At 44.3% G+C, this 14,495-nt stretch overlaps 1 protein-coding gene across 1 annotated transcript in view; it reads right to left on the minus strand.

Annotated features, from left to right (window-relative positions):
- The window catches only part of OTUD3 (OTU deubiquitinase 3), a 30,375-nt gene extending 16,324 nt beyond the window's left edge, over positions 1 to 14,051 (minus strand). Inside the window, exons 1-3 of the mRNA XM_032392279.1 lie at positions 13,713 to 14,051; positions 5,797 to 5,945; positions 1,569 to 1,681 (exon numbers count right to left, since the gene is read on the minus strand). Coding sequence (XP_032248170.1) covers positions 1,569 to 1,681; positions 5,797 to 5,945; positions 13,713 to 13,927 — 477 coding nt within the window. The 5' untranslated portion in view covers positions 13,928 to 14,051. The remainder of the gene's footprint in view (positions 1 to 1,568; positions 1,682 to 5,796; positions 5,946 to 13,712) is intronic.
- Positions 14,052 to 14,495: the final 444 nt, after the last annotated feature.

Genomic DNA, 14,495 nt, shown 5'->3' on the forward strand with positions numbered 1-14,495 from the left:
AGATAAATGATATTAGTGGTTACAAGAAGCGAGGGATGCGGAGATGGAGCTGTGACTGCAGAGGGGCATGAGGTGACTTTTTGGAGTCGTGGAAATATTCTGTATGTCGGCAGTGGTGGTAGTGACATGACTGTGTTTGTCAAAACACACAAAAGTATTCATTAGAGAAGGGTGAATTTTGCTCTATGTAAATTGTCTCTATAAACTTTATTTTTAATGAGCAAGGCTAGAAATAAACAACTTACAAAGGAATATACATGTGCAGGTGGTATATTTAAAAAATGAGGAAAAAAGGTCATCGTTGCCTTTATGAAAATAATAACAGAGATATAAGTGTGTGTACACATGCACATGGATGCATCTACATGTGCGCAGATGTGCTTCAAACAGGTATGAAACCACTGTGATACGTCTCTTTCCAGCTTCAGCTAACAGTGCATGTGAATGCCAGGGACACACACTCACATGTTAACAGTAATAATCTCTGGGTGATGTGACTCTGGGTGATTTTTATTTGCTTTTATGGGCTTTTCTGAACTTTCAAATTTTTCTATGATTAACATGTCTTAGCTAATAAAAAAAAAAAACTTAGAAATGGGGAAGTGATGGGAGGAAGAGAGGACTAATAGAAACGCTTTAGGAGCTGAGTCACAATGGGAAAAGCAGCACTGTGAATGCAAGGACGAAGGGTAAGGGGGTGGCAGCCTAGAGACTCCGCCCCGACCTGTGGCTTTCCATACTCCAGAATGTTTGGTTTGATGGACTGTTTAGGGGAGATGAGGTTAATTTAGGATACCAAAGGTAAAGAAAGGCGAAAACAGGTGAATGGACAGGTACTTCATGACAGGGGTTTGGGGACCATCCTGAACATGTGTCATAAAATCTTATTTGCCATAGAAAAACCACTAAAACCATTCTGTGTGGCTGGGCAGAGCACAGAACAGAGTTTGACATCCTAGGCCATGAAATACATTTTGCTGTTCAGAACACGCTTTTTAGCAATGCTTACTAAGTGCATTTGGTTTTTGTCTCCCTCCACGTAAAAAAACAAAACATACACATGGGATAGGCATACCTCCAACCAGAATTTGTAGGCACTAATCCTCTAGCTTCCCACTTTACTATTTTCTACAGTGTTATCTAAAGTATTTCCATATTAGGCTCTCTGCCCTCAAATTACCCAGTTATCTGACTGCTAAATAATATATATTTTTTTAAGTTTTTATTTAAAGTCAAGTTAGTTAACAAACAGTGTAATATTAGATTCAGGTGTACAATTTAGTGATTCAACACTTCCATAGGATACCCAGTAGTCATCACAAGTGCCCTCCTGCATCACCATCACCTTGCTAAATAATACTGTTAACCTTCTAAAGCTCTCTGACTTATACTTCAGACTCCCTATGTACATAGCACAGGGTTTAATTCCAAGCCACCAGCAGCTTCCCGTCTGTGGGTAGGCCTCCAGTCCAAGTGACCCGGTACGGTTCAGTATCACCATCTCCGGACACCCCCAATGCTAATTTATAAATAAGAGCTTAAGATAAGTCCCTCAGTAGGTGACCTACCTGCCACAAAGGGGCATTAAGTTGATGAATCACCACATTCAATTGATGATTTCTTGCAAAGGCTACGATTGCATCATTACCAGCAAAGGTGCCAGGCTTTGCCAAACTGGCCACTGCACAGAAACAGGAGAGAGAGAAAAATGAACTCTTTAGAATGGAAAAATCCAAGTGCAAACATGCTTTGGTATTTGCTTGGTTCCAAATGATAAGAAACAGAAGGACATATCTGAGAAGTCCATTAGCTTTGTCAGAACTAGGAATTCAGTTGGTTGAACAGTATGTCGACTGCTACTCAGAAGAGTACCAATCAGTCATAAAGGAGTCATTTTTTCCTTCGTTAAATACTGACCGCTTCCTATATGCCTAACTCTGTAAGAGACTGGACGATAACCAGAGTAACCTTCAGTTTGCATTCATGAGTGTTATTAGGTGTTAAGCACAGCTCTACTCACTTCTGGATTATTACTTTTAATCCTCAAAACTCTCTGAAAGAGATATCATCATGCACACCATCTTACAGATAAGGAGCCCAAGGCACAGAGTAGTTTGTAACTGTGCCCAAGGTCACAGAGCCGGTACACAGCAGAGCTGACATTGCATCCCAGGCAGCCTGACTCCAAGATCTGGCTCTTGGCCACTCCATTACACAGCCGGTCACAGTTTGAGTTCAAGGAGTCTACAACCAGTGGGAGGCAAACAACAAGAAAACAGGCACTAATGATGTGTAAGTGCTTCAGGAAAGGGATGTACAATAAAGAACTTGGCCTTACCCAGAGAGGTCTGGCCTTTGGTCCCTGGCTCCTGGGTAATAACCTCTAAACCCTTGACATTTCCCAGGTGAAAGGATGATGAGCCCCTTGGCCACACTGGACAGTTTATGCTAATGAGGTGACTCATGATGGGCCTCTCTGGCCACGTGATGTTAGAAGACCTGGGGAACTGGGAGCTGGATACTGAGTGTAACCACTTAGGCAACCAATCAATAATATCTACATAATAAAGCCCCAATAATCCAAACACGGAAGTTTGTGAGCTCCCTGGCTGACAATATTCTGTGATTGTGTAACCTTCCCAGACTCTACCCCTTGGCTAATTTTGATCCATATCCTTTTCTTGTAATAAATTATAACTGTGAGTATAACAACCTTCAGTGAGTTCTGAGTCCTAACAAATTATCGAAACTGAGAGTGGTTCTGGGAAACCCCCAATCTGCAGTTGGTATCAGAAGAGGGTCTTGTGGAAGACTGTGACCCCAAACCCTGTCATTTGGCTGACTCCAGATCGGGACCACAACTGAGTCTGGTAGTGGGAGGGGGAAGTAAGGTGTATCAGACAAGCTTCTCAGCGGAGACAACTGCACTGACTCCCAAAGGGTGAGCAGGAGACAGACAGAAGAAGAACGACGACATTCCAAGCAGAGGCGAGAGAGAGAGGATGAGTTTGTGCACTGTACAGTATGGCAGGAACTTGGGACTGCTGAGAGCCGGCGGGAGGTGAGGGTAGAGAAGTAACAAGAGCTGAAGAGTTTAGACTTTATCCTCAGGTCCATGGGGAGCTGCCAACAGGTTTTAGATAGGGGAAAAAGGTCTTAGATGTGCATTTAAATCACCACTCTGGCTGCAACGTGGAAGACAAACTCAAGGGGTCAGGAGGCGATGGAATCAGTCCAAAAAGTATCGAAGAAATCTAAGCAAATGGCCACTGAGGCTTGATTTTATGAGGGAGGAGCAGTGAAAGAAAAAAGCATTAAGGTAGAAGTGACAAGACTTAAAAAAAGACTGGGCATGAGGAGAGAGGGGGAGAAGGCACTGAGCATATTCAGGTCTCTATATAGTTGGAGAAGCCAGAGTCTAAAGGAAAGGAACAATCCTAAACAACACAGCCGTATGCCAGGGTAACTAGGCCCTAAAGAGTTAAGTGAGCCATTTATTTATTCACTTAACAAATGTCTTCCGAGTGCCTACCACGTGCCAGGCAGTGCCACCTTGGGGAACAACCCCAGTCCTTGCCCTCAAGAATCTCACGGTGTAAAAAGGCAGACAGGCATTAAAAACACATTAACTAGAAGAGTGATAAATGTAGTAAGTCTAGTCTTCCAGTGACCTGCAAATGGAATGTGTAGACTTCTCAGTTTCCTTTCATTCCATTATGGCAGTCAAAACCACCTCTCACACCTCTGATGCTCAATTTCTTACGGATCACCAACCAACCATTAGGCAAACACAGTGGCATTTCAAAAACACACCCTCCTGTCGTACATCTACAGGGACCATCACGCCAGCGACTGCAGGCTTGAGTCCCTTGTCCTGCCACACCCCCAAATTGACCACGTGACCTCCACTGCAGCTATTCACAGCAGAATCTCCAGTCACAAACCGAAAACTCTCTTCATCCAAAATGATATTTTAATTGGACAAATGACACAATTCATTTTATATAGCACTAAACTACAAAACTTGCCCCATAGACCCACACTTGTAAACAGCTGACCATCTGATAACTTGGTATCTGCTAGACAAAAAGTGAGCCAGGGAGAGGAACCATCAGAACTGAGTGACTGGTGTAAACTACTCATGGGGGGAGGGATGGTTTGCTGCTGTGTCCCTTTGCTGCTGGTGCCTAATGAATGAGTCCTTTCCTGGTGGGAATGAGTCCTTTCCTAGTGAGGAATGAGAAAGGCTTTGGGGTCATGAATAGTCTCCCTCCCAAAGGTCTTCCTCCTGCTGCCCCCATCTTGATGGAGAGTATAAGGATACAGCTACCTAGCCATTCTCCAGAACCTTCAGAATCACCTTTGTCTCCTCCTCCTCCCCTCCTCCCCACCGCCAATGAGGCCTGTCAATTATAATACCAAACTGTGTCTTGGTCTGGACTCTACCCATTACCCCCAGTAGCTGGTGGAGACCCTCTTATTGTTTCATCTGGCCAATGTGGAGAGCCTTCTAACTCATCCTCCTCCTCAGTCTCTCTGCGTCCATTCTTGACATGGTTTCCAGAATTAGTTCTCTAAAACACAGAAAGATTCTGTCTCTTTCTTAATAAGGGTATTATGTGAGCCCTGTGATGAAAATGTTAGTTGTAAAATACAAATAGATCAACACCTCATTTAGTAGATCCTTAAAAGTTTATTTTCTTATTTATTTATTTTTAGATTTTATTTATTTATTTGAGAGGGAGAGAGTGAGCACGAACAGGGGAAGAGACAGAGGGAGAAGCAGACACCCTGCTGAGCTGGGATTCCCCAATGCAGGGCAGGGCTCTATCTCATGACCCTGAGATCACGACCTGAGCTGAAGGCAGATACTTAACCGACTGAGCCATCCAGGTGCCCCGAACCTTAAAGTTTAAAAGCTCAAATGTACTAGGGCTCCTGGGTGGCTCAGTCAGTTAAGCGTCCAACTCCTGATTTCAGCTCAGGTCATGATCTCGGGGTCCTGGGATGGAGCCCTGTGTCAGGCTCTGCACTCAGCAGGGAATCTGTTTCTCCCTCTCCCCCTGCTCCGTGGGAAAAAAAGTTCATATGTACTTTCTTACTAGAGTTGAGCTAATTTAAATCACTAACTGACTTGCCGCAAAGAAAAGTGGTTGTGTTTGGGTTTCTGGTGAGAAATTAAAATGACTACTGCTTTTTCTGATTATAAAAGCAATACGTGGTCATTTTGAAAATCAGAAAAATATGCAGAAGATCATTTAAAATTGTCATAGTCCCACCGTCCCCAGATGGCTGACATTTATTAAGAACTTATTTAATTGTATTATCTAATTTAATCTTTACCAAAAACCCTATATATTGGTGTTATTATATCTCCAAGTTGTTGAAAGTAAGTGGTTTCTGAAAAATAAGCAGAGCCAAGAATTACCAACCATAAAATGTTAGTACCTACCCACTTTTCCTAGTGTGTTTCTGTGTGTGTATACCTTTCAAAACGAAGATCAGTCTATATATATATTTTATAGGCTGCTTTTACCCCCCACTGAATAAGAAGTCATAAATAGCTTTTCAGGTTAATTAACATCATCATTTTTTATTACGGGTACAGACACCTAAACCTATTGATTCCCAACTGCCTAGCCTGCTGCCTATTACAGAGCAGACAAGTATTTGTTGAATGAATGAATGCCATAATTTATGTAATCAAACCCCTGACTGAGAGAGTAGGGAATGCTGATGGATTTAATTACCCAATGTATTACTCCTGGAGGATCCAGTGTCCCATGGTGAACCTACCATGTTTCTCAAAAGGAATGTCATCTTCTACAAAGGGTTCAAAATCTTCCCGCTGCTTTATCATGTAATCCACTGTCTCTTGTCGGTGCTTGAGATGATTTCGTGAGTGTCCCTCCAACTGATCACCAAGTGCTCTGAACAGGCAATTGCTATCAAAACAAAAATGTTGGTCAAGACCTTTTAAAAATGAACTTAGTTCATCTGAAACAATGATGCTTCATGCTAGGTCACCCATGGAAATCGTTCCTGTTGAGATAAAGCCTCAACTCTGACAGTCCAGGATTCTTCCCAGACACCGTGGGGAGAGCACTAGGGCAGGCATTCAACCACATCACCTTCTTGAGAGGCAACAAACTGGGATCTCATTCCCCACTTAGCAGCTGGCTGACTCAGGAAAGACAATAAACTCCCCAGGCCTCAGCTGCTTCGATACATGGAGGTGGTGATACAGTAACCACCTGAAGACAGGGTCCAGACATTATAGGCCATTCCACACCTAAGGACTATGATTTCCAGAGCCCCTTCCAAAGTAATAAATCGTATCTACTGCCTCTTTTCTGAAACCAGCTCCGCTACAGCGGGCCAGCTAACTAAGCATTCATCTAACAAAGAGTACCCAAAAGATAGCAATTTGTCAGGCTCCTAATACAAGCAATTGAACTCTACATCCTGTTTGAGTCCTACAAACGTAGTGGAGAAGACTGTGAGAAGGAAAGCCCGTATACAACACATAGTTGTACTATGCAATGACCCTCTCCCTCCTTGGCTCCCCTCCTCCCACCCAGGGAGCCGCAATGCCATTGTTATTCCTGCCAAATGGAAACTTTAAACACCATTTTTTGTTTCTCAAATTAAAATGCTGGTCGTAAACTTTAAGAGCTATCTTTCCTTGGAAACCCCTCAAAGGCTTCTAAAACTCCAAACTGTATCACGAACACAGAGCCCAGACACATGGAAATTGAAACAAGAAAAACACCATCTAGTATCCTTAAAACTAAGGCAATAAGCCATTCTGAAGTCCAACAGTTGCCCAGTTTCACACCAAACTGTTCGCTCTCCCAAATGAAGAGTAAACATTGCAAAATATAAACTCATCACTTCCAGAACTTCAGACCTAAATTTGCAGGAGAAAGAGGTTTTTTGTTTCCAACTCAGAAAAGTGAGTTTTCAACAGAAAGTTATGGAGAAGGCAGAAATCTCTTCAAACACATAAGGATGTATACTTTTTTTTTTTTGCAAAGGGGGAGGACAGAATTTAAAGAATGCAGATTCTATAAACTAGAAACCAAGAAACTATGCATCAATTTGGGGCAAGATTCTAGAAACGACTGGAATATAGCATTTCTATATACTACACTGAGGTGTCTTTTGCTAAAATATAACAATAGCCATCTTGTTTCACCCACAGGGAAAAAAAAAGTAAGCTAATGGATAAGATGGTCTCAATTTTAAGCTTTCCTCTCAAACTTCTTTAAACCCTTAGTACCTGCCACCACTTGTCAGTCTACTCTTGAATCTAGTTTAAGAGGTGTGATTTGGGGGCGCCTGGGTGGCTCAGTCAGTTGGGCACCCGACTCCTGATGTCGGCTGAGGTCATGATGTCAGGGTCGTGGGATCAATCCCCGCATTGGACTCTGTGCTCAGCAGAGTCTGCTTGTCCCTCCTCCCTACCCCTGCTTGTGGGCACACGCGCTCTCTTGCTCTCCCTCTCTCTCTAAAATAAATAAAATCTTAAAAAAAAAGAGGTATGATTTAGTCAAAATCATGTATTTAGTTATTTTACATTAAATTCATGATATTCTACAGAAAGTAACATGCTTTCTAAGAACTTTCAGTAACATGGGCAAATGTTCTCCATATAAGCCAAAAAAACAGGGATAAAACTATGTATGCTGCGTGAACTTGACCATGTCCATCTCCCCCTATATATACAGACACCAAACACATACAAATGTATGCAAACACTGAAACCATCACTTACATAGCTCTTACGATGTGTCATAGACTGTTCCACTTTATATGTATTAGATGTGTTTAGTCCTCACAACTCTATGGGACAGGTACTATTACTATCCTCCTTGGGTAACTTACCCACGGTCACAAAACCAGTAGATGGTGGGCCCAGGAGTCAAACCAAGACACCAAAAGGTTAGCCGTAGTTATCCCTAGATAGTGGAATTAGGAGTAACTGTTAAACGTATTTTAATACATTTGTCTATGTTTACCAAACTCTCCTTGAGCTTACTAAAAATAAGTAGGCAAAATGAAAAATCAAGATAGATAAATCACTTTCTTATCCGACAGAGTAACAAGAGAGTGACACAGGAAAAGTGAACACTACATCCTTAGCGTAGAGGGCAGCCTCAGGGAGCCCAGCAAGAACACTCATGATACCCACGAGAACAATGCGACCAGTGCCCGAAGGCCCTCTAGGGGATCCCAACTGTTTCCTGAGCCCACACCCTCGCCCAGTACACTACAGCAAGGCTTCTCAACACCCATACTATTGACCTTTGGGGATGATTCTTTGTTGTGGGGGCTGTCCAGTGCACCGTAGGATGTTTACGAGCATCCTCGGCCTCTACCTACTAGATGCCAGTGGCACCCCCACCACCTCCCTCCCTGTCAGCTGGGACAACCGAAGCTATCCCCAGACATCGCCAAATGTTCCCTGGGGGCGTCAAAATCATCTCCACGTGAGAACCACTGCACTATCAGGATATATGTAAGGTCTTACATTTGAGTTCACAAAAATAAGCAATTACGTAAGTAGTGTGTTAGAGTTCTGGGTGCTCGATAATAGTTTAGGAGGAGACAATATTGTAACAACCACTGAAAGAACTAATGGCCCCCGAGGCTGCAATCATAGTAGTTAATATGCAGAAAGGGCGGGTTGGGGGTGGGGGAGGGACAGGTCTTGTCCTCTTTGAGGTCAGACCACAGCTAGAGTACTAGGTATGATTCTGGTCACCACATTTTAAGAGAGACATGTTCAGATGAGAAGTGGCTTTAAACTATAAAATATGAAGAAAATGAACAACTAGTGCTTAGCCTAAAGCGGGCTCAGCAGGACATGAGAGCTACCTCCAACTATGTGTTATGGTGACAGGGATGCTGTATTTGTACCATAAAACTAAAACATGGGAGCTCCAGAGACACAGATTCGGGCAAATGAAAGGAAATTTTAGCTCTATGGAAACAGGTTATAAACTAAAGACCTTGTAAATTTCTATCTGCTGGCAATCCTCTGTAATTGTCTACATATGTGCCGTACACAATGGTAGCCAACAGCCACGTGTGACTGCTGAGCACATGAAATGTAGTTAATCGAAACGGAGGCGTGTTGTAAGGATAAGATACTGGATTTTGAATAGTATTTTAAAGACGTAAAATATCTCATTAAAAATGTTTATATTGAGGGGCGCCCGGGTGGGTCAGTCGTTAAGCGTCTGCCTTCAGCTCAGGTCATGATCCCAGGGTCCTGGGATCGAGCCCCGCATCGGGCTCCCTGCTCTGCGGGAAGCCTGCTTCTCCCTCTCCCACTCTCCCTGCTTGGGTTCCCTCTCTCACTGTGTCTCTGTCAAATAAATAAATAAAATCTTAAAAAAAAGTTTATATTGATTATATGTCAAAATGATAATATTTTAACATATAGTGACATATATATTAAATTAGTTTCACCTGTTTTTTACTTTTTTAATGTGGCTAATGGAAAAATTTTAAATTACATATTGGCTCCTGTTTTATTTCTATTGGACCAGCACTGGTCTAGATCACTGATTCTCAAAGTGGGATCCCTAACAACTTGAAAACTTGTTTGGAATGAAAATTCTCAGGCCTCACCCCAGGCCTACTGAGTCAAACATTCTGGGGTTAAAGCCCAGCAACCTAGGTCCTCCAAGTGGTTCTGTTGCATTCTAAAGTTTGAGAAACACTAGCCTAGAATATAGACTCTAACTCAGTGGTTTGTGATTATGGCTGCACATGAGAATCACCTGTGGACATTTTAAAGGTTATTAGTAACCAGGTCCCACTGCTTAAGATTCTGGTATAGTTGATCTAGAAGAGGCCCAGACACTGTATTTTTTCCAAAGTTCCCTAAGTGTGCCCGCAAAGTTAAAAACCACTGAGCTAGATGCAGAGCTGCTGTACACGGGATGCAGGTACTAATGGATAATTACAAAAGGTCATGTGTGAATACCCTTCCATCACTAAAATCCTAGGATTCTAAAAGCAAAATAAAAATTAAAAAACAAATTAAAGCGCCTGGGTGGCTCAGTTGGTTAAGCGACTGCCTTCAGCTCAGGCCATGATCCTGGAGTCCCAGGATCGAGTCCCGCATCGGGATCCCTGCTCAGCAGGGAGTCTGCTTCTCCCTCTGACCCTCCCCCTTCTCATACTCTATCTCATTCTCTCTCTCAAATAAATAAATAAAATCTTAAAATAAAAAAATAAAAAATAATAAAAAACAAATTAACTTTAGCACAGAGATAAATGGTTAAAATTAGTGATTCTTTAATGTTTTAATTGTAGAACACTACAATTAATTGTAGGCAATTGAGGGCAACATTTAGTAAGATGCAACTAGATACAGTTCAGACAAATGCTAATATTGTACTGCCTAATCCAATTAGAGATTCTTTTCACACTATAGCCAATCAAGTTTTTTTTTTAAAAGATTTTATTTATTTATTTGAGAGAGAGAATGAGATAGAGAGAGAGAGCATGAGAGCGGGAGGGTCAGAGGGAGAAGCAGACTCCCTGCTGAGCAGGGAGCCCGATGCTGGACTTGATCCCGGGACTGCAGGATCATGACCTGAGCCAAAGGCAGTCGCTTAACCAACTGAGCCACCCAGGCGCCCCGCCAATCAAGTTTTTAAGGACAATACCAAGGTTAAAATATTTCTTTCTTGTTTTGAAACTGAATCTAATTTATGTGGGTCCACCCTCCAGACAACATGACAAATACAAGGCGGCCCATGATGCATGACAAAACCCCATAAGTATCTCCGTGATTAATCTATGCTAAATTGACTCAACTCACATAAAGGCTACGTTAGAGGATACTAGCTAATTTATCCCCAGGCGCCCAGAGGTTCCAGGATGCTACAAGTACCATTCCGCCTACAACGAATATGCCTCAATGGCGAGATGCTATGTCAGGCTACTCAATATTGTAATTAGACCAGAATGGAAAGACAGAAGAGTGGAGGCTGTCAACTTTTCAATATTACCATAACTTTATTATATTTCACCAAGAGTACTCAATAAATATTAATAAAGAATCTGCTGATACCTACTAAGCCATCACATACACAGGGAACACCATCTACTGCATATCATATCCAAAAGCGCCACAAAACTAGAGGGCTGAGCCACAGCCCATCTCATGGTCCCCAGGGGAAGAATGTGTGAACAGAACGGAGTGAGCCTCATGGAACCCACACAGAAGGAACTATCATTATCATTTTATCTAACATTGTCTCAAGAATCAAGAATAGGGACCTGGGAAGGGAGAGACATAAACATTCCAGTCAAGCTGGCCTCTGGCCCTGCAGCCTCTCTGCCTGTGTTCTACCCTTGTACCCTGATACTCCTGTGTCTGAAACAACTCATATCTCTCTCAAAAATAATGCGCTCCTGTGCCTTTACATTATATTACTCCTCAGCCTAGAATGTTCTCTTGACATATTCCTATTGGCCCTTCATGACCCAGTCTGAGTACGACCTCCTCTGAGAGGCATCTGGTACAGTGTAAGTTCACTGAACACTGGCTGAGTGAATGAGAAGGCCCCCCTGATCGCTCCAGGGAGTGCTGGCCACTGCCTTCTCAATAGTACTATAATCAGTCACTGTTAAAAATATACCAAACTGTACTTTAATTATTTACATCATCCATTCTCAAAGTGGGGCCCAATTTGGGGGGAGGGGAAGGTAGCTCTGAGACCCTCTCAGGGTATTCCTGAGTTCAAAACTAAGATGTTACTTATCTTTTGCACTCTTACTCTCTCACAAGTATACAGTGATTTCCAGAGCCTACCTGATAGATAAGGTTATCACTCTGACAGTTAATGGAATGTGTGTTTGTGTACTCTTGTGTCTCTAATTTTTGTTTTACTTTCAAATACAGTAAATATTGATAGCTATAACCCACATAAACAAAAGCTCTTTGGAGTTCTCAGTAATTTTTAGGAGTGTAAAGGAGTCCCTAGGTCAAAATGTTTAAGCTCCCTTATTCATTTATCTCTTACTAGGCTGTGAACTCCTTAAGTATCTTAGTCATCAATGGACTCCCAGCTCCTGCTCAATCAATGTTTGCTGAATTAACTAAAGTATGTTCTCCTGGGGGCAGATCGGAGTAGAGGGAGTACCCCCAAAGTTTCCCATAGCATTATGAAAGCTCCCTCAAGATTTTACAGTTCCCTGTGCTACAATTCCTGCTCAGAAGCAACCTTCTGTTGAGTACTTCAGTTTCCTGGACACCGTGACATGGAGAATACCATGTCCAGTATAACAGACACAGCAATTCAATCATTTGCAAGGAACAGCCCCACCTCAATCCCAGTGTAAAATATTCAACTGTAAAGTATTCTAGTTTATGTAGCAATATCTTGTGCTTGTAAGTCTGATTAGGATAAGTAAGGCCCAGAATAGTTAATAAACTACAGTTGACGAAATCAAAGTACTAGGCTAAAAGCAAGACAGAGCAAAGCAAGTCTTTAATGGTAGCGACTCCACTAAGAAAATGTCCCTTTGAGAGGCTCTGCTGAGGGTTTACTTGGCCTCCATGATATTTTTATCATTCATTCATAGAACAAAAATGCACTGAATGCCCTCTATGTACTAGGCACTATGCTAGGTGATGGTGAGTAAAACTGTAAAGCCAAGTGTCTAAGCACTGAGCATACGTAGGAAAGATGGGAAAGATAAATTAGTGCCAGTTCATAAACAGTCTCCATCAATAAGCTACAATGTAATGTGAAATCCAAAAAAAACCACTTTCTTCCCTCTTTTCCAGGCTTAGTAAGTAAGGCAATTCTATATGGTCTTTAACTTCATCTTATTCCTCCCTCTGCCCTTTCTGAGCCCTCAAATGAAGGGAAGAACAGCAGCAGCCAGGCTGTTATTAATACTGTCTCTTCCAGAGTGGCATCCTGGCAACCAGACTCCCCCTGACCTACCCCTGCAATGAGGATGCTAAATGCTCTCCTTCCCTCTCCTCTTTATGCTTCTGTCATTTATGCTTCTGGATCCATATCCCCTTCCCTTTCCCCATTTTCTCCCTCCCACCCCACTTATTTAGCTCGTGTTCCCTAAAAAAGCTTGCCCTGGATTCCAGTCTAAGCCCCAAGCAAGCTCGGATAAGCATCAGAGGAGAAACGGAGGCCCACAGAAGTCAGAACTAGAGAAGTTACCTTCAGTTCAGTAAACAACAGGCCCTCAAAGACCTAATTTCCCAAGTGTAAAAGGAGGGCAACACCCAACAGTAAGAACTAGAAAAGGACACAGTGTTACACTGAGTGGGGCCTCGCCGCTCTCTCCTTGTCTCAGCGTCATTCTGACTGCCCTACGTGCTGTCCTGCTCTTCGAGGGACCGGCTCCATCTCATTCCTCCAGGTCTCAGCTTAAATGTCACCTTTCAGAGAGGCCTTCCTGGGCACCGATCTAAAGGAGACCTGCTTCAGTGCTGTCTCTTAGGACCACTTCACAGTTTCCTCGCGGCCTCTGCCACCATTAGGACAATCTGGGATTACTCGAGCGCCGCGAGGGGAAGGACCCCCCCCAACCCACCCCCGGCACTGGAAAGCGGTGGCGCTCGGCGCCGCCTGAATGAATGAGCGGACGAGAGCGGGCGACGCTCGCCATGCCCCGCGCGTCCCCCGGCGCCGCCTCCCGCGCTCCCGGGCCCGCCTCACCCGTCCCCTGGCACCTCCCGCAGCTTCAGCCCCAGGGCCTGCAGCTGGTTGGCGAAGCTGACGAACTCCTCCTCGCAGCCGCCGCCGGACTCTGGCCGGTTCCGCCGCTCCTTGGCCAGGGCCCGGCGCGCCGCCCGCTCGTCGCGCTTGCGCTCGGCCTCGGCTTTCCGGCTGCCGCTTCCCGGCCGGCCCTTGGCCGCCTGCTTTCGGGACATGGCCGCGATGCGCGGCCCGCAACTGCAAAGAGGGAAAGCCGCAGGAACCCCCGGCCGCCGTCTCAGGTGCCAAGAAGGCGAAGCGGCGCGGGCGATGGGGCCCGGCGACGGCGACGCGCCTGCGCGGCCGCCGGGCCCCCGCGTCACGTGACGGGCCCCGCCCCCTCCTCGCGGCTCCGAGGGCAGGCACCATAGAGAGCTCGCCTGGGGGAGCCAGAGGGGCACCCACCTTTGTTGGCTCTGCTCTTCCCCCCGGCGGTGGGTGGTGCTCTCAGTGAGGAGCGGGTGGCAGCCAAGAACGAGGCACGGAAAGGTCGAGGAGAGGAACGGAGGAGGATTCAAAAGTGGGAGACCAGAGCAGCGACAAAAGTAAGGAAAGAAAGGAAAACAAAAACTTTCAACTCTACTTATGAGCCTACAGTTGGGGTAGGCCCGTTTACATGGCTCAGTCGTGTTTAATTATCCCCATATTACGGGAAACTGGATCTGAGAGGTTAAGGAATTTCAAGATCACACCGGAAAGAAGCAGAGCTTTGCCCTGGTTCCAAAGCCCATACGCTTTGTTTAT

Source organism: Phoca vitulina, unplaced genomic scaffold (genome assembly GCF_004348235.1).
Source record: "Phoca vitulina isolate PV1807 unplaced genomic scaffold, GSC_HSeal_1.0 scaffold2, whole genome shotgun sequence".
Classification (NCBI taxonomy): domain Eukaryota; kingdom Metazoa; phylum Chordata; class Mammalia; order Carnivora; family Phocidae; genus Phoca; species Phoca vitulina.